General features: G+C 43.4%; 1 protein-coding gene across 4 annotated transcripts in view; it reads left to right on the top strand.

Annotated features, from left to right (window-relative positions):
- The first annotated feature begins 2,769 nt into the window (after positions 1–2,769).
- LOC135552030 (septin-7) overlaps positions 2,770–26,604 on the top strand; it is a 41,664-nt gene continuing 17,829 nt past the window's right edge. For 2 of the 4 annotated variants that reach the window (XM_064983389.1, XM_064983388.1), the window contains exons 1-3: positions 7,665–7,700; positions 10,624–10,726; positions 20,879–20,985. In XM_064983389.1, coding sequence (XP_064839461.1) covers positions 7,680–7,700; positions 10,624–10,726; positions 20,879–20,985 — 231 coding nt within the window. In that variant the 5' untranslated portion in view covers positions 7,665–7,679. Of the gene's footprint in view, positions 2,978–3,286; positions 3,289–7,664; positions 7,701–10,623; positions 10,727–20,878; positions 20,986–26,604 lie in introns of those variants that run through there. The other 2 variants (XM_064983391.1, XM_064983390.1) reach the window with 2 other exon arrangements.

Here is a 26,604-nt window from a genome sequence, read left to right as displayed (position 1 = left end):
TCCGCAACCACAGGGCTTTCCAGAGGGTGGTGCATTCTGCCCAATGCATCACCGGGGGCACACTGCCTGCCCTCCAGGATTTCTACAGCCCCCGGTGTCAAAGGAAGGACAAGAAGATCATCAAGGTCCTCAGCCAACCAAGCCACAACCGGTTCACACCGCTATCATCCAGAAGGCGAGGTCAGTACAAGTGCTTCAAAGCTGGGACCGAGAGACTGAAACAGCTTCTATCTCAAGGTCATCAGACTGTTAAATAGCCATCACTTGCTGGCCTCCACCCAGCACACTGCTCTGAACTTAGTCACTGTCACTAGCCGGATACCACCCGGTTACTATTGCTGTACATACAGTTGAAGTCAGAAGTTTACATACACCTTAGCCAAAAACCAGTCTGCTGTTTCCACATGCTTCAAGAGGGCCACCATTGTTCCTGTTCCCAAGAAAGCTAAGGTAACTGAGCTGAATGACTACCGCCCCGTAGCACTCACTTCCGTCATCATGAAGTGCTTTGAGAGACTAGTCAAGGACCATATCACCTCCACCCTACCTGACACCCTAGACCCACTCCAATTTGCTTACCGCCCAAATAGGTCCACAGACGATGCAATCTCAACCACACTGCACACTGCCCTAACCCATCTGGACAAGAGGAATACCTATGTGAGAATGCTGCTCATCGACTACAGCTCGGCATTCAACACCATAGTACCCTCCAAGCTTGTCATCAAGCTCGAGACCCTGGGTCTCGACCCCGCCCTGTGCAACTGGGTACTGGACTTCCTGACGGGCCGCCCCCAGGTGGTGAGGGTAGGTAACAACATCTCCTCCCCGCTGATCCTCAACACTGGGGCCCCACAAGGGTGTGTTCTGAGCCCTCTCCTGTACTCCCTGTTCACCCACGACTGCGTGGCCACGCACGCCTCCAACTCAATCATCAAGTTTGCGGACGACACAACAGTGGTAGGCTTGATTACCAACAACGACGAGACGGCCTACAGGGAGGAGGTGAGGGCCCTCGGAGTGTGGTGTCAGGAAAATAACCTCACACTCAACGTCAACAAAACTAAGGAGATGATTGTGGACTTCAGGAAACAGCAGAGGGAACACCCCCCTATCCACATCGATGGGACAGTAGTGGAGAGAGTAGCAAGTTTTAAGTTCCTCGGCATACACATCACAGACAAACTGAATTGGTCCACTCACACAGTCAGCATCGTGAAGAAGGCGCAGCAGCACCTCTTCAACCTCAGGAGGCTGAAGATATTCGGCTTGTCACCAAAAGCACTCACAAACTTCTACAGATGCACAATCGAGAGCATCCTGGCGGGCTGTATCACCGCCTGGTACGGCAACTGCTCCGCCCTCAACCGTAAGGCTCTCCAGAGGGTAGTGAGGTCTGCACAACGCATCACCGGGGGAAAACTACCTGCCCTCCAGGACACCTACACCACCCGATGTTACAGGAAGGCCATAAAGATGATCAAGGACATCAACCACCCGAGCCACTGCCTGTTCACCCCGCTATCATCCAGAAGGCGAGGTCAGTACAGGTGCATCAAAGCTGGGACCGAGAGACTGAAAAACAGCTTCTATCTCAAGGCCATCAGACTGTTAAACAGCCACCACTAACATTGAGTGGCTGCTGCCAACACACTGACACTGACTCAACTCCAGCCACTTTAATAATGGGAATTGATGGGAAATGATGTAAATATATCACTAGCCACTTTAAACAATGCTACCTTATATAATGTTACTTACCCTACATTATTCATCTCATATGCATATGTATATACTGTACTCTATATCATCGACTGCATCCTTATGTAATACATGTATCACTAGCCACTTTAACTATGCCACTTTGTTTACATACTCATCTCATATGTATATACTGTACTCGATACCATCTACTGTATCTTGCCTATGCTGCTCTGTACCATCACTCATTCATATATCCTTATGTACATATTCTTTATACCCTTACACTGTGTATAAGACAGTAGTTTAGGAATTGTTAGTTAGATTACTTGTTGGTTATTACTGCATTGTCGGAACTAGAAGCACAAGCATTTCGCTACACTCGCATTAACATCTGCTAACCATGTGTATGTGACAAATAAAATTTGATTTGAATACATTTAAACTCAGTTTCACAATTCCTAACATTTAATCCTAGTAAAAATTCCCTGTCATTGGTCAGTTAGGATCACCCCTTTATTTTAAGAATGTGAAATGTCAGAATAATAGTACAGAGAAAAAAGGCTCATTTATCATTAGGAACCCCTTTTGCAATTATGTTAGCACAGCTGAAAACGGTTGTGCTGATTAAACAAGTAACAAAACTTGCCTTCTTAAGACTAGTTGAGTTTCTGGAAAGTACATTTCTAAGTGACCCCTAACTTTTGAACTGTAGTGTATGTATGTATGTATGTATGTATGTATGTATGTATATATATATATATATATATATATATATATATATATATATATACATATATATATATACACACACACACACACTTCGGACTTATTGCTCGATATTACTGCACTGTTGGAGCTAGGAACACAAGCAACAAAACCTGATAAATATGTGTATGCAACCAATAACATTTGATTTGAGTGGGAATATCTTTTATTTTGTAGTTTGTGTGGATTAATGTAATTTTTCCCTTCCCTGTATGGAATTTAGTTGCATTTTGTGATTTATTTTCACCCTTGTCCAGTTGGTGGCGACAAGACACTTGCGTGTCGTTCACCATAAAAACTCAGCGAAAACGAAGTATTTTGGGGACTAGAGTCCTCTATCTATTTCTATGTATCCACCACATGCAGCAGACAGTGGACATTTTTGACATTACGCGAAATAAGTTGGGTACGACCTTTACAGTTTTGTGGTCTCCGGTGAGTACGTGAAAGGGAATGTCGAACGGTGCAAGATCGGTTAGTGAGGTGCATCGGAACGGCAATATTATGGGTGAGTTCTCTTACTCTGTCCGTTTTAATTCATTCGGGAACTTTTGCTATTGTTTATTTGCGTCCTCTGAGTTGTTACTAAATAACTTTGTCAGAATTGGCTAACTCGTTACCTAGCTAGAAAAACGATAGTTGGCTCATTGAAATACATTCACACACCGCTGGAGAATGGCCGCGAGTTACGTTACTTTGGCATTTCCTTTGTTGTTTTTTTTCGACTGAGTGGCTTTGTTACCTGGCACACAGGCGGCTAGTACAGTACCAGCTAACATTAGCTACCTATCGTTAACATGTTGAGATGCAGTCAGAGCAGTTCATTACTGGCTAAATAATATGCTGTGTGAAGAATGTCAAATGAGTTTAGTTACTTCGTCAGATGCTAGTTGTGATAAGTTGGCAACCCCCCCCCCCCATAAATAGTTACGTTACGTACTAGCGCAGAGAACAATTACGTTATAAAAACCTTTTACTACTAGCTAGGTAGGTTGTAATGGAATAGTTGACGTCGCTTTCTAAGCTGTGAATGGCTGCTATTCCAGAAAGTCGACGAAGCTTGCTTAGTTTCAGATGTCAGAAACTGGCAGTGTTGATCACATAACTAGTCATTAGTTAATTAAAGTGGATTGAATCAATGCGGGGTAAACCTGGAGCAAAGTTGTTATGAACCAAAACTTCCTCAAGAACACCTAGCAAGATACGTCATCATTCGTTTGTCTGTCAAAATGTCAATCAAAAACCCATCTATGTTTTACTTGGATTGCAATATCTCCTTTAGAAAACGAAGTCCTGCATTGGTTCACATGAGACTGGATTAATACTGTGGTAATAATGTTGTAAATGCATGGTGGATGCTCTTACTGAGTGACTCTGCCTGTCAGTTATTCCTCTGTGACCTGTAGCTGTAGAATCTGTCATGAAATGGTTTGCTGTGAGTATAGAGACCGGCATTGATCCTCACCCTAGCCATTCAAACCCAACAGTCTACCTACTGACAGACCATGTGAATGTTCTCTCTAGTCCCTATGGAATGCATGCAATGTTATTACTTTCGTTTGAGTAAATAAATTGTTTTCCACCTTCTCTCTCAATTGTCTTAGTACCAATAATGACAGCAATTGTTCAAACTTTTTGTGGGGCCTGGGAATGCCAGGATGTCTGATGACACAGCTGACTAAGACAGCCCATAGCCTGGGCAGAGTTTGTTTAGGTGCCCATAAAAGTCCCATTTTGGATGATTCCCCATCTTGGTGTAGTTTATTTGTTCACTCTCCTTCAATGACTTAAAAGCATTGGATTGGTGTGTGAAATACGGTAGACACTCATTTGGAGAGAATTGGAATTTGGTCTCAGATGAACTGGGTATGTAGTGAAGGGAGAGTTGATCAGCTTTCCATGTAGACCACTGATTGTTCTTCACCTCACTCTCAGGACTGTTTTACTCAGACTTAACATTATTCCTAAATTACAGTTTAGTAATAATAATTGACTGATTATAACACTAAAGGATGTGTGGCAGACACAGACAGACTCTGGAGAGGTTTACAAAACTATTAATCTGATAAAGAACGATCTGGGAAAATGAAGAAAGGTCGTGGGAGGGGTCAGACTTTCTGAAGTAGAGCAACATTCTCTGCCGTGTATCCTCCTCTAGTATTTGCAAGACGACATCATTGTACTGTGCTCGGCCTTGCTCTGGGGTTAGCTGAACACTCCTCTTTCTAACCTCAGGCTCTCTGAGGCAGACTAGCCTCAATCCCACCACTTCTCTTCCGGCAGTTTACCAAACACCAGCAAAGAAGAATAACTCATCTACTCTGCTTGAAGGGAGCATGTAGCAATGAGAGCGGACACCTACTGTATCGATGCATTGAGAAGCAGTGGCCAAGAGTGGTGGTAGGGCCTAAAGGAGGAAGCAAAGCTGCTTTCCTGGCGGTATGTAGTGGAATTTGTTAAAGCCACTGTGTAAAGGTTGAGGTGAACATCCAAGACACAGATGTCCACCACGCTGGGCCCTCTCTCCAACCTTGACAATGGTATTAGAAATATGTCATGGGTGTTGCCTTGAAAAATACCTGACTGACTTAAGTAAATTTCAACAAGCTGCTTATGCCTGCTATGAGTCAGGAAGTTGCAGTAGATGTAGCATATGTTTCATAAGCTGATGTTAACTTTTATGACCGTACCCTTGGACTAGTGGAAAAGTAGGGAAGGCTCTGAAGTGCACATCAAACGTTTCTCTCCTCAGTGGGAGCTAGCTAAGAGATGAGCGTAATGATCATGATGCTGCTGTCTCAGCTATGTGCTGTGGTTGCCATGAAGTGTCTGATCAGCGACAGGCACCACTGACAGTCGTACTGTGTACGTGACAGACGCTTCTGCTCCAGAGCAGACTGACAGACATAACATCAGGAGGAAGTGGCTTGGGCGGTGATGCATGCTACATCTGTCTACTTCTACACACCCCCCCCACCCCCCCCACACACACACACCTGGCATTTGAACATTGAAACCCTCAAAGACAATGAGCTTGAGTGAAGGCTTGGTGGGGCAGATCCTCTGTGGAAGTGGTTCGTTAATAGTTTTTCAGCTCATTGGCTATCTGTCTGAAGCTGCTGGAAGGAACAGCCTCTTGCTATGAGTTGTGCTTTATCGCCAACAATTTCTCCTCCGCTTAATAATCACTATTTTTGCCCAAACTTTCAGGGTCTGGGATAGCCTGAGTGAATGCTTAAATTCTTGCCACCCTATTGGTGGCTTTACGATTTTGGGGAGACAACATTATAGGAATCTGCTGTTTGTCAGTGTGAGGACTGACTCTAGCTACTGACTCAGGATTATCTGCCGTTCTTCAGTCTCTCCAACACTGAAAGCTGTGGGAAGAGGCCCGCGGGGCTGTCAGCCAATGAGATTACATGACTGGGTTTGTAGCCAATAGGATTTTATTTTCACATCAGTCTCTGAAATGATGTATCAACACCTCTAAACTCCTGGATTAACCAATGACAGCTCTCCTATACAGATCTAAAAAGCTGTAGGAAGTTTGAGTTAATTGTAACTCCTCAAACTGAAGCTCAAGTGGGTTGTAGGATTGAGGATTAGGCCATTTGAATGCTAAATAGGTTGATGCTGAATTATAAGTATACATTTGCTGTCTTATTGCTTTAGCCTAACTTGTTTGTCATTACAGTTGGCAAGTACATGATTTTTCTTCTCTGAACTGAGAACATTGTTTGGCTGCTGACTCCACACTCCTCCTCAGTAATGGCTGCTATCCTATTTAGGGAAAGACTCATGTGAGCTCTCATGTCACTTTACTGGCAGCCAGAGAGCTGTAAAAGAAGCTGAGGCTACAACCCCGTTCCAGACTAGACTGCTCGTAAATCTTGATTCATCTGTGTTGTTCACCCTCCGAGAGCTATATACATACATACACACACACAAAAGGATATCTGAGACGTTTATGCATGGGTTTGACGACAAATAACCTAGCCCTATAAAACAGGTGAAATCCCTTCAAGTAGAATGAAGAAACTGAGTGAGAAAATACTTTTTCATACCTTCGGCGGATCGAATTGAATTTTTGGTGAAAGATGCAGGAACTAGCATTAACCAAGCAAACAAAGTATGCATACCACTGCCAATCATCTTATCTGATTGAGTGCTATAGGAAAAATTTAATAGCAAGACCTATCAGTACACTGTAAAGGCTAGAAGTTACACAAGTAAGTTAAACTGTACCTCAGAAGCTATGCCTTTCTGACTACAAAATGAGTAGGCATATTTCTTGGTCATGATGGCACTTGCACATTGAAACGGCGTCAAAGAGTTAGTCCTTCTGGGCTTTTATCTGCAGGCAGACATGAATGTGTTATTCTGACACATGATGAATGGTGGACTCATTTGTCTGTGTCAGCTGATTTACTGTATTTCTCATTTCTTTCCTTTATGGTGTGGTGCTCGTCCTGTTTACCGCGGACTGTGAATCATTCTGCATCTCCCCTCTTCCACCACCACCTCACTATCAACCATCCTGATCTATACTCTCCAACTAAGCTGTAAGTATTATTGAGATTGATGGCCTAGCGTTAGTCCACTGTACCATACCTTTAGGCTATAATATTTACTTATTTGATGATGTTAGGAGATGAGAATGTTAGATTGGGCATATGAATTCAATCGATTATCTGATGAATGATTGGGTCCATGTTGTAGGGCTGGGCGGTATACCGTATTTGACTATATACCGGTATTGATACACAGACAGGTTTGGGTTTATAATTTACCTTCTATAACGGTATTTGAATGTTTGGTTTGTTAAATATGATACGCCGTGTGTAACATCCATTTTTATAGGTTACTCAGCTACTTGAGTCATCTCAATTCAAGGGGCTTTATTGCTATGGGAAACATGTTAACATTGCCAAAGCAAGTGAGGTAGATAATATACAAAAGTGAAATAAACAATAAGAATGAACAGTAAACATTCCACTCACAGAAGTTCCAAAATAATAAAGATATTACAAATGTCATATGTGTATATATTTGAAGTTTTGTAACGATGTACAAATGGTTAAAGTACAAAAGGGAAAATATATAAGCATAAAGATGGGTTGTGTTTGTTTTTCACTGGTTGACCTTTTCTTGTGGCAACAGGTCACATCTTGCTGCTGTGATGGCACACTGTGGTATTTCACCCAGTAGATATGGGAGTTGATCAAAATCGGGTTTGTTGTCTAATTCTTTGTGGATCTGTGTAATCTGAAGGGAATATGTGTCTCCAATCTGGTCATACATTTGGCAGGAGGTTAGGAAGTGCAGCTCAGTTTCCACCTCATTTTGTGGGCAGTGTGTACATAGCCTGTCTTCTCTCGAGAGCCAGGTCTGCCTACGGCGGCCTTTTTCAATAGCAGGGTTATGCTCACCTTGTCTGTACATAGTCGAAGCTTTTTTCATCTCTCTCCGTCTCTCTCCATGCTACTTTCCACACAGATCTAGCCCTGCCCCCTGTCACCCCAGGAGCGCATGTTCGTCAACCACGATACACTTACGTTCAATCTGCATGGTCAATACAACAATGTTGATCACAACGATGCTGTTTTCACTTTACTTAATATAAATCCATTAGCGTTCTATAATTACACTATTAGTTTGTTTCTTACATCTGCAAACAGCTAGTTTGTTTTAGCAAGTTGGGCCTAAATCTTGTTAGTTGCTAATCGCTAGCTAGCTGGCTAGCTATAATAAACGTACTGAGTCATAGCATACGGAACTAGCTATACAGCTTGGTAATACCAGTGATTTGTGTAGACCTAAATCAGCATGTTTGTGCAACAGTATCTTCTAAATCAAAGAGGAATACGCAAAGCATGAGTATGTTAGCTAGCGAGATGAAGTAGCTAAGAGCGAACATTCAATGTAGTCAAAGAATATAGATCCCCTAGGAAACACAACACTTTGTTTCCTATCGTGTCACAATACCATCCCCCAGGCATTTTAATTCGTTGTCATGTTAAACAACACTGTATTCAAAGTGCCCACTATTATATTCTAACTATAGAATTATAATAATCATTCAATTTCCATTATTCCAACAGTTCACCCAAGTGTGTTGCTCGAAATTGCAAGTCAAATCGCAATTGCTACATTTGGTTAAAAATAAGGCTTAGATTGTTTGCCCGTAACGTGCAGCCCTACCTGGCAGTGTGGAAATTATCTCAAATGAGTTTAGGAAATGGATAAATGCTAAACATTATTTTTGGTTGAATGGAACAGCATAAAACAATCAGTATGGAGAAATACCCATTAAAATCAGTTACAATGTACACTACTGGTAAAAAGTTTTAGAACACCTACACATTTTTGTACTATTTTCTACATTGTAGAATAATAGTGAAGACCTCAAAACTATGAAATAACACATGGAATCATGTAGTAATAACCATGCTACAAATCAAAATATATTTGAGATTCTTCAAATAGCCACCCTTTGCCAGCTTTGCACACTCTTGGTATTCTCTCAACCAGCTTCACCTAGAATGCTTTTCCAACAGTCTTGAAGGAGTTCCCACATACGCTGAGCACTTGTTGGCAGCTTTTCCTTCACTCTGCAGTCTGACTCATCCCAAACCATCTCAATTTGGTTGAGGTCAGGTGATTGTGGAGGCCAGGTCATCTGAGCAGTCCATCACTCTCCTTCTTGGTCTAATAGCCCTTACACAGCCTGGAGGTGTGTTGGGTCATTGTCCTGTTGAAAAACAAATTATTGTCCCACTATGTCCAAACCAGATGGGATGGTGTATCGCTACAGAATGCTGTGGTTAAGTGTGCCTTGAATTCTATACGAATCACAGACCGTGTCACCAGCAAGCACCATCACACCACTTCCTCCATGCTTTACGGTGGGAAATACACATGTAGAGATCATCTGTTCACCCACATCTCACAAAAACACAGCAGTTGGAACCAAAAATGTCCAATTTCAATTCCAGACCAAAGGACAGATTTCCACCGGTCTAATGTCCATTGCTCGTGTTTCTTGGCGCAAACAAGTCTCTTATTGGTGTCCTGTAGTTGTGGGGTTTTTGCAGCAATTTGACCATGAAGGCCTGATTCATGCAGTCTCCTTTGAGCAGTTGATGTTGAGATGTGTCTTTTACTTGAACTCTGAAGCATTTATTTGGGCTTAAATTTCCGAGGTATGTAACTCTAAGGAACATATCTTCTGCAGCAGAGGTAACTCTGGGTCTTCCTTTCCTGTGGCGGTCTTCATGAGAGCCAGTTTCATCATAGTGCTTGATGATTTTTTTTTTTGCGTCTACACTTGGAAGAAACTTTCAAGGTTGTTGAAATGTTCCGGATTGACTGACCTTCATGTATTAAAGTAATGATTGACTGTCATTTTTCTTTTCTTATTTGAGCTGTTCTTGCCATAACATGGACTTGGTCTTTTCCCAAATAGGGCCATCTTCCGTATACCACCCCTGCCTTGTCACAACACAACTGATGGCTCAAATGCATTAAGAAAAGCAATTCCACAAAGTAACTTTCAACAAGGCACACCTGTTAATTGAAATGCATTCCAGGTGATTACCTCATGAAACTGTTTGAGAGAATGCCATGAGTGCGCTAAGCTGTCATCAAGGCAAAGGGTGGCTACTTTTAAGAATCTCAAATGTAAAATATATTTTGATTTGTTTAACACCTTTTTTTGGTTACTACATAATTCCATATGTTATTTCATAGTTTTGATGTCTTCACTATTATTCTCCAATGTAGAAAATAGTAAAATAAAGAAAAACCCTTGCATGATTAGGTGTTCTAAAACTTTAGACAGGTAGTGTATGTGTTGCCACCATAGGGTCACCCACTACTAAAGCAAATTTACAACTTTTATTATTAAAAAACATAAGTCACACTGTAATTTTAAATACTATGATATTATATTTTGTCCATATCGCTCAGCCCTAACATGTTGCTATTTTTTGATATCCTGTACCTGTCAATTCATTAACTTTGAAACAGTTTTTTTATAGGCCAGTGATATCACAGCTACTGTGGCGAAGTCAACAGTATATCCAGTCTTTAGTTTAGCGTTGTTACCTGCCCGGACAGTTGGGAAGAGCATTCATGTTTGGTTTTTGTTTACAGCAAGAGAAGCTCCTGGAAGGTTATGTGGGCTTTGCCAATCTCCCAAACCAAGTGTACAGAAAGTCCGTCAAGAGAGGCTTCGAGTTCACTCTCATGGTCGTGGGTGAGTAGAGATATTTGGACCTCATTTTTATGTCCTTTTTTCTAAATGAGACCCCACAGAACAGAAAAGATGACCTGTTATTTATCTGGGAAAACATTTGGAGGATTTACTGCTGTGTAAAAAGCTGTTTGCATATTACTTTATGAATCAGCGAAGAATGCATGAAAATTGCCGTTAGAGGCTCCATGCGTCCCAAATAGCACCCTTTTCCCTCTGTATTGCACTACTTTGTGTAGTATGTGGGGAATAGGGTGCCATTTTGGATGCATCCCTGTTTGAATGATGTGAACACATCTGTGTAAGAAATGTATGTGGATATGTAATATAGCCTACATATGGCTGTCTGCCATAGACGTTCATGCTTCCAGTCCAGCAGTATTACATTTCAGTCAGGAACTTTATCGTGCTACAGTGCTGGCAGTTGGCTGTTAAAATGCATTAGCGATGCTTTCTCTTGAGTTAGGATAACTTGCCTTGCACGTAAAGCGGGACTCAAAGAAACTATATTTTAAACAAATGTGCTTCAGCAATGGAGGCTAGTCAGGGTTTATTTCCTCCATGGTGTGTGTTTGTGTGAGTGTGGTGTGCCTTTTGGATTGTGGGTGGGAGGTTTCCTGTAATTCCATTCATGCAGCCAGAGTTGGAGCCTGAACAGCTGAAGGGAGAGTGGGATGGAGGGAAAGAGAGAGACGGAGGATGCAGGCACCATTACATCCCTGCCATTCTCCACTCCACTGTTCTCTCTGTTCCATAATTCTTGGCCAGAGTACAGTGCAAACTGGCTCTAACCAGAATAGAAAGAGGAGTGGGAGGCCCTGGTGCACAACTGAGCAAGAGGACAAGTACATTAGAGTGTCTAGTTTGAGAAACAGGTGCCTCACAAGTCCTCAACTGGCAATTTCATTGAATAGTACCCGCACAACACCAGTCTCAACGTCAACAGTGAAGAGGCGGCTCAGAGAACCAGTTTGCGCTGTTCTGTGAAGGAAGTAGTACACGACGTTGTACCAGATATTCAGTTTCTTGGCAATTTCTCGCATGGAATTGCCTTCATTTCTCAGAACAAGAATAGACTGACGGGTTTCAGAAGAAGGTTCTTTGTTTCTGGCCATTTTGAGCCTGTAATCGAATCCGCAGATGCTCCAGATACAAGGTGAACTGAGTCAGGTTTGTAGGCCTCCTTGCTCGCACACACTTTTTCAGGTCTGCCCACAAATCCTCTATTGGATTGAGGTTAGGGCATTGTGATGGCCACCCCAATACTTTGACTTTGTTGTCCTTAAGCCATTTTGCCACAACTTTGGAAGTATGCTTGGGGCATTGTCCATTTAGTAGACCCATTTGCGACCAAGCTTTAACTTCCTGACTGATGTCTTGAAATGTTGCTTCAATATATCCACATAATTTCCCCCGCTCATGATGCCATCTATTTTGGGAAGTGCACCAGTCACTCCTGCAGCAAAGCACCTCCACAACATGATGCTGCCACCCCCGTGCTTCACGTTTGGGATAGTGTTCTTCGGCTTGCAAGCCTCCTCCTTTTTCCTCCAAAGAACATTTCTCCAAAGAGTACAAGCTTTGTCCCCATGTGCAGTTGCAAACCGCAGTTGTTAGATTGGCTTTTTTATGGAGGTTTTGCAGCAGTGGCTTCTTCCTTGCTGAGCAGCCTTTCAGGTTATGTCGATATAGGACTCGTTTTAATGTGGATATAGATACTTTTGTACCTGTTTCATCCAGCATCTTTACAAGGTCCTTTGCTGTTATTCTGGGATTGATTTGCACTTTTCGCACCAAAGTACGTTCATCTTTAGGAGACAGAACGCGTCTCCTTCCTGAGCGGTATGACGGCTGCGTTGTCCCATGGTGTTTATACTTGCGTACTATTGTTTGTGAACGTGGTACCTTCAGGCATTTTGGAAATTGCTCCCAAGGATTAACCAGACTTGTGGAGGTCTACATTTTTTTGTCTGAGGTCTTGGCTGATTTTTGTTTTGATTTTCCCATGATGTCAAGCAAAGAGGCATTGAGTTTGAAGGTAAGCCTTGAAATACATCCACAGGTTCACCTCCAATTGACTCATGATGTCAATTAGCCTGTCAGAAACTTCTAAAGACATGACATAATTTTCTGGAATTTTCCAAGCTGTTTAAAGGCATTGTCACCTTAGTGTATGTAAACATCTGACCCACTGGAATTGTGATAAAGTGAAATAATCAGTATAAACAACTGTTGGAAAAATTACTTGTCATGTAAAGTAGATGTCCTAAACAACTAGCCAAAACTATAGTTTGTTAACAAGAAATTTGTGGAGTGGTTGAAAAATGAGTTTTAATGACTCCAAGCTAACTTCCGACTTTGAATGTAACTAAGATGTTTCGTGCAGAATTTCTCAAGTGAAAAAAAAATGTTGAACGACGACAAACATTTCATTGAAGAATCCCGTCCGTAGTTCCCACTCCATGGAGTAGCTCTGTTGACCAATCACAACGAATGTTCGTAGACTGGGCGTAAAGCAAATTTTTGTATACCATCCACTATGGCAGGTAGATTAAAAATAAAGAATCTACCAGCCCAAATATTTTTGTGTTCCGTAAATACACAAAGAAAGACAAACTGAGCATGCTTAAGATTTTTTCTAAAACAACACGTGGTATATTGCTCAATTTAATATTCTGTGACCCTGAGTATTTAAAAATAAATACCAGAAACAAAAAGTTTAGTTGCCCTAGGGTTGTACATTTTGGGGAATATTGAGAGCGGACACATTATGTGGAAATTAACGGGAATACAGTGGCAAAAAAAAAGTTTGAACCCTTTGGAATTACCTCTCTTTCTGCATAAATTGGTCATAATCTGATCTTCATCTTGGTCATAACCATCAGTCTGATTTAATCTAACACACAAACAATTATACGTTTTATGTCTTTATTGAACACACTGAACCCTTGAAACTCTGGGGGCGCAATTTCATTTTTGGATGAAAAACGTTCCCGTTTTAAACAAGCTATTTTGTCACAAAAAGATGCTCGACTATGCATATAATTGATAGCTTTGGAAAGAAAACACTCCAGAACTGCAAAGATATTGTCTGTGGGTGCCCTAGAACGGGAGCTACAGGCAAAACCAAGATGAAACGGCAACCAGGAAATGAGCAGGATTTTTGAGGCTCTGTTTTCCATTGTCTCCTTATATGGCTGTGAATGCGAGAGGAATGAGCCTGCCCTTTCTGTCGTTTCCCCAAGGTGTCTGCAGCATTGTGACGTATTTGTAGGCATATCATTGGAAGATTGACCATAAGAGACTACATTTTCCTGGTGTCCGCCCGGTGTCCTCCGTCGAAATTGGTGCGTCATTTTCAGCTGCTGGTATTTTTCCATGCGATTCTGAGGGGAAAGCAGGCTTCCACGAACTGCATATCAATGAAGAGATATGTGAAAAAACACCTTGAGGATTGATTCTAAACAACGTTTGCCATGTTTTGGTCGATATTATGGAGTTAATTCGGAAAAAGTTTGACGTTTTGGTGACTGAATTTTCGGTTCGTTTCGGTAGCCAAATGTGATGTACACAACGGAGCGATTTCTCCTACACAAAGATTATTTCAGGAAAAACTGAACATTTGCTATATAACTGAGAGTCTCCTCATTGACAACATCCGAAGCTCTTCAAAGGTAAATGATTTTATTTATTTGGTTATCTGGTTTTTGTGAAAATGTTGCGTGCTAAATGCTACGCAAAATGCTAAGCTAGCTTGCAATACTCTTACACAAATGCTTGATTTGCCATGGTTCAAAAGCATATTTTGAAAATCTGAGATGACAGTGTTGTTAAGAAAAGGCTAAGCCTGAGAGCAGGCATATTATTTTCATTTCATTTGCGATTTTCAGAATTCATTAACGTTGCGTTATGCTAATGAGCCTGAGGCTGTATTCACGATCCCGGATACGGGATGGGGAGTATCAAGAGGTTTTAAGAACCGGTTGACCCTCCTTTGGCAGCAAAAACCTCAATCAAATGTTTTCTATAGTTGCGGATCAGACCTGCACAATGGTCAGAAGGAATTTTGTACCATTCCTTTTTACAAAATTATTTCAGTTTAGAAATATTCTTGGGATGTCTGGTGTGAACCAATTTCGAGGTCTTATCACAGCATCTCAATGGGGTTGAGGTCAGGACTCTGACTGGGCCACCCCAGAAGGCATATTTTCTTCTTTTGAAGCCATTCTGTTGATTTACTTCTGTGTTTTGGGTCGTTGTCCTGTTGCGTCAATTGGTGGACAGATAGCCTAACATTTTCCTGCAAAATGTCTTGATAAACTTGGGAATTCATTTTTCTGTCAAAAGCAGCCCAAACCATGATGCTACCTCTACCATACTTTACAATTGTGATTAGGTTTGGATGTTGTTGTGTTGTTCCTATTTTTCTCCACACATAGTGTTGTGTGTTCCAAACAACTCTACTTTAGTTTAATCTGTCCACAGAATATTTTGCCAGTAGCGCTGTGGAACATCCAGGTGCTCTTTTGCGAACTGCAGACGTGCAGCAATGTTGTTGTTTTTTGGACAGCAGTGGCTACTTCTGTGGTGTCCTCCCAGGAACATCATTCTTGTTTAGTGTTTTAGGTATCATAGACTCATCAACAGAGATGTTAGTATGTTCTAGAGATTTCTGTAAGTCTTTAGCTGACGCTCTAGGATTCTTCTTAACCTCATTGAGCCTTCCTGCACTGTGCTCTTGCAGTCAACTTTGCTGAACTTTCTCAATAATAGACCATTTGTCTTACAGTGGACTGATGAACATCAAGGCTTTTAGAGATACTTTTTTAACCCTTTCCAGCTTTATCTTTAGTTCGAGGCATGGTTTACATCAGGTAATGCTTCATGTGAATAGCAAAATCAGTGTTTTTTTTTATATTGCAGGGCAGCTCCAACCAACGTCTCCAATGTCGTCTCATTGATTGGACTCCAGGGTAGGAGACTCCTGACCCCAATTAGCTGTTGGAGAAGTCATTAGCCTAGGGGTTCACATACTTTTTCCAACCTACACTGTGAATGTTTTTAAAATATGTATTCAATATAGACAAATACCATTATTTGTGTGTTTTTTTTAGTTTAAGCATACTGTTTGTGTATTGTTGTGACTTAGATTAAGATCAGATTACATTTCTTGACCAATTTATGCAGAAATCCAGGTAATTCCAAACATACTTTTTCTTGCAACTGTATATGGGAATTAATGGAAAAATATGCAAATTAATATTAATACCATTTAAATGTAGATTTTTACATTGGAAATATTATATTTGCCATATCATATGGAGACAGAAACATAAACCCTGTACCTTAATAATAATAATAATAATAATAATAATATGATTAAATCCTTCCAATAGAAATATATATATTTTTATTTAGTTACGAGTAATTAAATGAGATGACTCTTCTTCACATGGGATGATCTTCACTGTCACTTTCCAACCTTGTTGAGGGTGGCTTGTTGTCAGGCTCAAAAAGCCAAACATTTGCCCTGATAGCCACCAATTTTTCAACCTTTGTGTTGGTCAGCCTGTTGCGTGCTGAGGTGGCTGATGTTGGTGGGATTTGGAGGATGGTGGAGGCAACAGGGGAAAGAGTCTCAGTTCCACAAAGTCCCTTCCACCAGGTGGCTGATGAGATATGTTGGCAAGACTGCCATATTGCAGCTCCATCCCAAAGCCCTTGCTTGGAAGTGTACCAAGAACCTTGCCCTCATCCAGGCCAAGGTGGCGAGATACGGGAGTGATGAAGCATAGGCCTTGTTGATCTCTGCACCAGACAGGATGCTCTTGCCAGCATACTTGGGGTCCAACATGTACTCTGCACACTTCACACTTTTTGATGCATTTCAGAACTGCTGTTTCCTCTGCTTGGAGCAACTGAAGTGGGCAGGGCAGTACGGATTTCTTCTCTTATATCTGAAAGCAGAGTCTGAACATCAGACAGGATGGCATTGTCTCCCTCAATCTGTGCATAGGTTTAGGTTTCAGGCTGCTTACCACTCTCTCCCAAAATAAATAATCCAGGAGGATCCTCTTGATGCGGCTGTCCATATCGACAGACTGTGATAAGGCCATTTCTTTGAGAGACACCTTCCCCTCCAGGAGACTATCAAACATGATGACAACACCACCCCAACGGGTTTTGCTGGGCAGCTTCAATGTGGTGCTCTTATTCTTCTCACTTTGCTTGGTGAGGTAGATTGCTGCTACAACTTGATGACCCTTCAATGTATTTAAGGATAGCCAGGGGCACTCTCGAGCACTTCGACATAAGTTACAAACAAAGCATTTGTGTTTAGTGAGTCCACCAGATTGGAGGCAATAAGGATGACCGGGGATGTTCTTTTGATAAGTGCATGAATTTGCCCATTATCCTGTCCTGCTAGCTATTCAAAATGTAACTTACTTTTGGGTGTCAGGGAAAATGTATGGAGTAAAATGTACATCATTTTCTTTAGGAATATATTTAAATAAAAGTAGTCAAAAATATTAAAAGGAAAGTACAGATACCCCCAAAAAATACTTAAGTAGTTTTACTAAAGTACTTTTCAGCACTGTCCTCCAGACAGGCAGTGTTGCTGTGCAAGGTGGGATAGCAATAACTTTAGGATTCAAATTTATTTGTGCATTACCTGATATTAAACAAAATGGCAGAAATACTTTGAAAACAACTATAAATTATAGCTCTCACTTGTGCCCATACTTGACCATTTTTAGTAAATTCTCACACCAGGAGAGTTACCACTCGCCAACGTGGCTGGTGAATTCAACATTCTTACCCGCCGATGCCAAAACCTACCCACGTTTGGCATATGGCGAGTGTTTTATTTTAGGCCCTGGGCGTACTTTCGCTGCCAAACTTCGACAGCCCAAAAATGAAAATGCAACCCTGCCAAACACCTAAATTAACAAAAACGTCTCAACTTTGTCTTAATATATGCTCAAACTGTTTCAACTTGGAAGCAAAGCGTTCGAAAGGCGAAAAGCTCTCTGTCAGAACTGATTGTCGGCAGCCAAGTTAGTGACAGTGGGCTGCAGCAGTCGGACGTTTGCGTCCATCTATAAAAGTAAATATTTGCCAATGATTTACCACGTTTGCCCAGGATTGACCTTGATCTTGGCTAGAATGGCTACCGCAGCAAACCCTAGTTCAGCTCATTGTGCCTCGGTTAACACATACTTTTTAATGCATTTCGGTTTTTATCTTCTCTGGAAACTATGTCCCTCACATAAGCGCGTAGGATTTCAGAGTTTTGACTCGCTCTCTGACTTTCTAAAGGAAATTGATGCGTTCGCCACAAGATATTTAAAGATTGTCACGTGGTAGCCAGACGTGTTTTTATAGACATTTTTTATGTATTCCGTATTTGAAGGGGAAATAACCCCTTTTTCAATACACACACACACACACACTTTACCTGCACGTTAAATACAGTATAAGCAGAATGATAACCTCAGCCAGTTGCTACTGTCCCCCTCCTAACAGAACAGAACCACTCTTCATTTCACCAGTCGGTGTACTATTTCCTGCCCCGTGTCACTGCAGTAGAAGGCAGCACCGTCAAATGAACTGTCTCTCCTCTCAAATACAAACTTTTTCCTGCTTCCCCCTTCTAGCCCCAGCTAGCCCCTCATCTCCTTGCATGCAGAGCAGTGTAAAGCTCCTCTGAATAAGCCCCCATGGTTTACACAGCTGCTGAAAATTTCCTTTAAAGGAAGTGTGCTGCTGGCTGGGCTGGTCACTGACCGAGTAGGGCCACTGGCAGGGATGAGCCAGGCAGGACTGCACCGAGAGAGGGCCATGGTCATGCTCTGGTCTGGTGGAACTTATGAATTCTACTTTCTAGGACGGGTCACATAAACCAGCTTCGCTTCCGTTTCTAGCTGTATGACCCTGAGACTGACCCTTCACCCACTACTGTTAACGGAAGTTTGGTCTGGCTCCATATTCCCAGTAGCATCCATACCAGTGCTGATGATGCCATCCCAGTGTAGGGAGATCCCTTCCCAGGCCCCAGCTACAGGCCTGTACTACCAGTGTAGGGAGATCCCTTCCCAGGCCCCAGCTACAGGCCTGTACTCCCCGTTTAGGGAGGTCCCTTCCCAGGCCCCAGCTACAGGCCTGTACTACCAGTGTAGGGAGATCCCTTCCCAGGCCCCAGCTACAGGCCTGTACTACCAGCTTAGGGAGATCCCTTCCCAGGCCCCAGCTACAGGCCTGTACTACCAGCTTAGGGAGATCCCTTCCCAGGCCCCAGCTACAAGCCTGTACTACCAGTGTAGGGAGATCCCTTCCCAGGCCCCAGCTACAGGCCTGTACTCCCCGTTTAGGGAGATCCCTTCCCAGGCCCCAGCTACAGGCCTGTACTACCAGTGTAGGGAGATCCCTTCCCAGGCCCCAGCTACAGGCCTGTACTACCAGCTTAGGGAGATCCCTTCCCAGGCCCCAGCTACAGGCCTGTACTACCAGCTTAGGGAGATCCCTTCCCAGGCCCCAGCTACAGGCCTGTACTACCAGCTTAGGGAGATCCCTTCCCAGGCCCCAGCTACAGGCCTGTACTACCAGCTTAGGGAGATCCCTTCCCAGGCCCCAGCTATAGCCCAGTATAGGGATATCCCCTATTATCATTTCCATGACTTAAGGATTTAAGAGGCCTCTCTCTCTGCTAACATTCTGCAACTCCAGCTCTGAATAACCTACATCAGCTCTTATATCCCTCCCTCACCCTTTTCCCCGTCCTTTCTTCATCTCTCCCTCTCCTGCAAAGAAGCAAACCCGGCTCTGTAGTCTGACTAGCCAACTTGTTTGCTGGCATCCTGCCATCCTTCTTTCTCCTCCCGCCATCCCTCGCATTCCCTTCCTGCCCTCTATTCCTCACTCCATACTCCCAGGAAGAGAGATGTGTAATGTTGTGACCAGAGCTAAGCCTCCTCTGCTCATCATTGCTGCTGCTTCGGACTCTGTATCTGGACCAGCTTTACATACATTGAGTGCTGAATCCCAACTCACTGTATCCGCTTGAGCCTGCCATTCTGTCAGTTTATAGTTTCCCTAATGCAAGCTGCCATTTTTTTTAAGACAGGCGTATTTCAGTTTGCTGTTTTCACAAGACCACAACCCGCCCCTTCACCACCCAGCTCTCAGCGAGAGGAGTAGGTCCTAAATCCTGTCTTGCATCCTGAAGAAATACCCACATGGATGATCATATCCACCTCATTCCTCATAACAGCCTGGCCGCTAAAACATTTCCATTGTGAGGTCAGTGTGGCTCTAGCCCTGGCTGGAAACATTTACCGTGTGTTGAGAACCTCTTTCTAAAAGGTTTGAGGGAGAAAGAGGGCTCTCCTTTTGTGTGGTGCACACAAAGCGTTTAGTAGCTGGTTAATTGGCAGTAGTGAGTGGTCGATCGATGCTGGGCTGAACAGCACGGTCGATGCGCACACACACAGCAGTGAGCTGCGGTTCTCTGTGCCAGCCCAGCATGTGTCTCCAGCCACGCCCCGTTCCATCACACTGTTCCCTTTGTTCAGCCTCTCTCATTGGCCCCCCGTCCCTATGCCAACCGTTGCTATGTATACTTTTGATGGTGTTGCGTTACCTAGAGCCACCTGGGATTGTTTTCTGAAAATCTGAATCTTTCCATGAGAGATTATTGAGCTGTTATTTTATCCAAGACAAATTTCCTAAATTAGTTTGTGGTGAGACGGTCGCTGTAAAGGTATGATGACTATGCCAGCCTTTCAAGCTTTCCTTATCATAGTCCCTGATTTAGATTCCTGAAATGCAGACAGGAAAATAATTTGACTTGGGAAGAAAGATATTCAGCCCCACTCGTCCTCGCCTGTCTCTCTCCTCTCTATCTCGTGTTAAAGCTTGTCACTTCACTCGAGGCAGCTCAGATGGATTGATTTCCTGTTTGAAAAAGCTTGAATGTGAAACATTTTAAAGAATTCTAAACATTGTGCAGGGCTTAGGACTACATCTGGAGATGCCATGTTGTGACTGTCTAGTGTGAAAACAAAGATTAGAAAGTCCAGTACAGTGTGAAATACACCTTTTGAAATGAATCTCTCCCTTTCTCTCCCTCGCTCTCCCCCCCACCTCTTTCTCTAGGTGAATCTGGTTTGGGGAAGTCTACACTGATCAACTCCCTCTTCCTGACAGACTTGTATTCACCTGAATACCCTGGACCCTCCCACAGAATCAAGAAGACAGTACAGGTAAAGACTACGATACCCTATTGAATTGGTTTATTTGAATGGGAACAGATAGAAACACAATGAATAAAGGATCATCTGATGTGCTTGTTGCACCATAGCTGGAGCTCATTGTTATCACCCTACTTCTTCTTTCTCTCTTGGAATACACTATCATACTTCTGTCCCTTTTGTAACCTTAAACAAATGAGTAGGCTCACCCCTTCCCCTCCCTTTTAACAGGAAATCGCCTTTTTATTTTCCCAAAGGAGTGAAATATTTCAGTTCACTCGCCACATTAAACAAGCTGTTTCCCCATTCTGTTGCTTTAGGTGCAGGGTGATAGCTAGGTAATGTGTCTCCATCCTGTCTGACTACCCATAAGTTCCTCTGTTGGCCACAGAACTGCCCTCCTAGTCTGGTATATTATCTGATGTTGAGGCGCTCTGCCAAGTCAGCCTTTTTTAACAATGCTGGAGCCTAAAGAAATTCATACCAGTCGGATTGGCCATAATCTGTCTGACGCAGAGCTGGGTCATGTTCAGCCATGACATAGAAGAAAATGGTCCGAAACAAGGATCTACTATCTGAAAGCTCCTTATTTTTCCGTTGTATAACATTTTGCTACTGTGTGCCCTAATGAACACGGCCCTGTAATAGATGTTTCTCTGGGCTCTACTTGAATCATTTAACCCTGACATTGGGCTGGTTAACTGCTGGTGCCCCAGGCTGTGGTATCACAGGTGTGCCACAGCCAGCTCCCACCCAGTCCTTTTGTGTTGTTTTGGGTCATTGATGTCACAGCCCTGGCCCTCCCTCTATTACATCCCGGCTCTCTGACATGCTGCTGGTGAGGCTTCAGGCCACTCTTAAGAGTAGATGCACTGACAGGATAACCTGTTACCACCGCTGCCCTGTCGTCTGTCTATGAATAGCAAGACACCTGCAACCAGTTTATCCACTTAGGCTAGGAGGAATGTCTAGCACTGCTGAAACCATACAGAATATCAGGTGTGGGCGACTGACTCATCGACTGGGAAAAGCAACTGTGTGCAAAACAAATAGCAACAGGACGTTTTTGGCTGGAATAGAGAACTAGTACTTGACTGGAGTCATGCTCCTCTCTGTGGGTGTACTGACTACTGAGCCAGAAGTTAATGTTCCGGTCAGGGGAAGTGCACTAACTGGGCCCCGCTGCCTGATGGCCGCTGCTGTTACACTGTAGCCAGAGGCACACCACACACACACACACACACACACACACACACACACACACACACACACAGAGCTGTAAAGGTGCAGAGCCAGGGGTTGACGTATTTGTTTTCTAGTCTGCAAGGAGGAAATTAGTCCACGCTGATGATGGATGAGCCCCAGTCAATCTGGGAAATCGTTTGACAACCAAGGGGTTCACAACCAGAACACCACACGACCTGTGATTTATGACACACACTCAGTGTCATTCTCATAAAGAGAAGCAGTGGAGGGGTTGAGAGAGATTATAACAGAACATCTGCTATGAGGGAGTTTCCTATACTTGTGCTGTATGGCCCAAACCAGTGTGTTTCTACTGGTGTGGTGGTAGTGGTATTGACAGTAGATATTCCCTCTACTACTTTGTCTAACCTCTATATTCTCTTTACAGGGTTAATATTCTGCCATAGCAGCTTAAACCAGATACTACAGAGGGTTGATCTAGTTGTAGCTATGGGGGTGAACTGTAACACCAACCAGAGCCGTGCTGTGTGACTGAGCCATCTGCTCTGCTCCCACCGCTATGAATCTCCAACCAGGAGAGAGACACTACCACCTCCTCTCACTACCACCTCCTCTCACTACCACCTCTCATCCAGGGCTCTCTTGAAAAAGAGACTTCAATCTCAGTGTGACTTCGCTGGTAAAATAAAGGATAAATCCAATCCCTTCTCCTTTTAGCTAATCCTTGGTTCCCTTAGTGTTTCCCTCTGTGAATCCCTCAGTCCTTAAGAGCCCTTAGTCAGGCTTAGTGTTGACCAAGCCTTAAAGTCTTGACTCACAGAACCATGGCATTTCACCAGGCACGGAGTCACCAGGCACGGAGATCAGCTCTCCAACCAGCTTCTCCCACGCTTGCTTGGCCGTCTCCACTCGCTGACACTGATTTCCAAGAGGAAGTTGTGCTGTACATGTAGGCTGAGGTGTCACATTGATTTGTTTTTGAAAAAGAGAGGGACTAAAGCAGGGGTGGGGAAACTACGCCCTGGGGGCCAGATTCAGCCCGCGAGCCCGTTCAATCCAGACCAATCTAGCTAAGGAATCATGTGTTGGGCTTCTGAGTGCCTTTTAGAATGGGTGAGCATATGAGTCTGTCTGTCTGTGTGTGTGTGAGTGATTTATTTGAGAGGCGTATGAGCATAGATTAGTTTTTGTGTGTGTGTGTGTGTGTGTACTGTACATGGGCCAGGTGTGTGAGAACTCTGTCACTCAGAGGATTAAGTTGTGATGTACTGGCTCCCTGGCCGGAGATGGCAGCAGTATAGCAGAGAGAGACTGAGCCTGCCAACACCTCATGCCTTGGAACATCTCTGCACCGCAGTATTTATGCCCTAGTTCAGCTCCATCAGTGATAATGTTAGCACTGGAGAGACTACAGTGGGCTGGGTAACCGCCCTCTAACGGCCCTGTTAGATGAGGTGGCCTCCTCAACCATGTTGAAAAATACTTTTCTTCTCACGTCCAGTTTTATCACTGACATTGTCATGTTTCTGGATATGGAATATTCAAACATCTGTGAAACAAGTGTCTCTAAAACATCCGTTTTGCAACATGTCTACACCACTGCAGACATCTATTTGTAAAGGCCTGTTTTGCTGAGAGAGCTGCCTGTTATCTGTTTGCTGATCTGAGCCCAGGTTTCAAAGAGACAAATGTTAATAAGAGGATTCCCAATAATGTCCCGTCCTGTTGGTTTATTCTGTTTGGCTTGCAGCTGCTGAATGAGGTACCCAACTCTGGCCACACACACACTGGCTGAAGAGCTCTGTCTGTCGTTGGATCTCATTTAATGTGTCAAGTATGGCCTCCAGGCCAATTCCTAGTGTTGAAAGCCCAAAACAGCCTGCAGTGCGTGTTCGTTTGTGTGTGTGCCAAAGGATTGGCCATGCACACACAGCGCAGAGGGGTGCTCCAAACAGACTGTTTCCTGTGGTGATTGAACGGGTGATAAAACCATGGGTCTCTTATCAGAGCTGGACTACATGCCTCTGAGACACACACACACACACACACACACACACACACAGTTCCAAATATTATGATGCCACACCTACCCGATGACAGATCACCATTAGTCACACGTTCTACCTGGCTGGAACGTTTCTCAATAGGAGAATGATTAGTCATTGATGACAGTTTGTAATGTTGTGTACAGGCCAGAGTGGCGTAGCCAGGGGGCCAGTCTCTATCATGCCAGCAATTCCATAAGGCATTGGCAGGCGAGCAGAAACAGACAGGCACCCAAGCTAAGGTAGGTGAGGATCATGTGTTAATAGTGCTGTAATGATGTCATTGGGCTGGTCCTGGCGTGCCTGTGGAGGCTGTGAGGGGTAAGGCGTGCCAGGATAATGTACTCCTACCAGTCTATTGCTTCAGAGCTGTGGAATCCTTAGTGTACTGGTGAGTCAGTTTTAGTTTTAGTATTGGTAGTATTTTACTAGGATTCCCATTAGCTGCTGCTTACGCAGCCGTGACTCTCCCTGCAGTCCACATAAAACATGACGTAATACAGAACATTATGGACCGTAACTCAAGGACCGAGCTACATTGATTTAAAATATGAATTGACACTTTCATACACGTAAGACTTAACAGTCCATTCTTAATAACATTACACACAGGCCAGCACGTACACACTCTTTAGTTAATCTAACATGTTAGAAATACCACCCAGTGGGTCTCTTGTGGTATAATGGTAACCTTGGTGGAGCTGTTCGTTTAAAAAAGGAACATAGTCACACAGGATTGGCGCCGTTTACCCAGGGAATGGCGTCCCATACATATGTTGCCTCAGCAACCGTGGCAGCCTTGACTTTTCGTTATATTTTACTCGCCTCCAGATATAGTGGGTTGCAGTTTCTTCCAGCTAAAGCCTCCTCTAGCTAGCGTCAGGTGGAGCTGCATAGAAAATGAAGAGACACACCGGGGCGGGGCCATTAATAAAGAACCGGGTACATCAGTTTCTTCCAGCTAAAGCCTCCTCTAGCTAGTGTCATGTGGTAAGAAAGACTGAGACCTAAATCTAATATCTCTGTTCTTTTCTCTCCACTGTTTCTCTTAGAGCCTGTCTGAGTTCAGTGCCATGGAAACATCTTATCTTTAACCCAAACACCAGATGTTCTCGGAATGGAGAGGAGTAGATTTATTTATTTGATTATTATTTGGTCAGTAAGGAGAGATTTTGTTAAAGCTAATTTTGCTGATTGCTTGAGTGATTTTGAGATGGCAGGAAGTTACACACAATCATGGCTCGATATAATACTATGCCTTGCATGGACCTCGTTTTTGATTTTGGGACTGTGAAAGAGACTTGATGGACGTCTCTTAGGGTACAACTGACTTGATGGACTCTTAGGGTCTCTTAGGGTACGACTCTCTGTCCGAACTGTGTGTTAGCTGATTGAATAGACAGTTTTGGAATTTTTAACACATGAATATTTCTTACAAAATAAGAAGTGACACAGCCAACCTCTTCTCTATTCCTGGGTTGACTTCCCAGAGTTCTTTGTCTTTGTTTGAAAAGTCCCAAGTCCTTACTAAGGGCTCTGGATCTGAAGGTTTAGGGAGGAAGAGGGAGGATCTGATCTCTGAGCATCACTACCACTACATGCTAGCATGCCAGTTGAAGAAGAGGAAGTAGTCATAGCAGTAACAGGAAGTAGTACTGAAGGTGCTAGACTTATGGTTTACCGTCTCATGAAGACGACATCATTTGATCAATGGTTAGCCATCTACTTTGACCTGCTTCCTAGAAACATCCTCCATGGAGGATTAACCACATTGTATTGTACCTCCCTTTTTGAAGTTGCATGAAAGTGATCCTGTTTCTGTGATTCACTGCCAATAGAAACATCGCCTCTGCCTCATCCCCCCTCAGCCTGTGTGTGTGGTATTCTATGCAGCTAACTTACACCCACAGAAGCTTGGGTATTTTAAGGGGCTTCTCTTGTTTCATCTCTCATGTGAGTCCTCTCAACACTACAGTCTAAATCTCCACTAAGCCCAGCACCCACCAATTTGTTTACCTGTGCATTACACATCCTTAAGTACTTAAAGTTTAAACGAGATTAGAGCGTGTGAGTGTCTGTGTTTTCTCTGCGTCGTTTGGCTTCACATTATTCCAGAGGTTTCCTGATAAACTTGGCTGGGTCAGTATCCCAGAAGGGAAGAGTTGCTGGTGGGAACTCTACGCTTGTTTATCCTAGAGGGGAAGAAAGGAAGAATGAATAACGCCTTCTTTTTTCCATTTTTCTTCTCTCCAGGAACCACAAACTGAGCTTTCACATAATTGTGGTGTCTTTTGTTTCCCAGTCGAGCCAGAGTGATGTGATGAAACCCAATGGAATGCATTGGTTGGGTAATGAACAACACACCCTCTGGGATCCATCC

The sequence above is a fragment of the Oncorhynchus masou genome, chromosome 13 (genome assembly GCF_036934945.1).
Source record: "Oncorhynchus masou masou isolate Uvic2021 chromosome 13, UVic_Omas_1.1, whole genome shotgun sequence".
Classification (NCBI taxonomy): domain Eukaryota; kingdom Metazoa; phylum Chordata; class Actinopteri; order Salmoniformes; family Salmonidae; genus Oncorhynchus; species Oncorhynchus masou.
The sequence above is the reverse complement of the archived record's forward strand: the minus strand, read 5'-3'. Positions and strand labels throughout refer to the sequence as shown.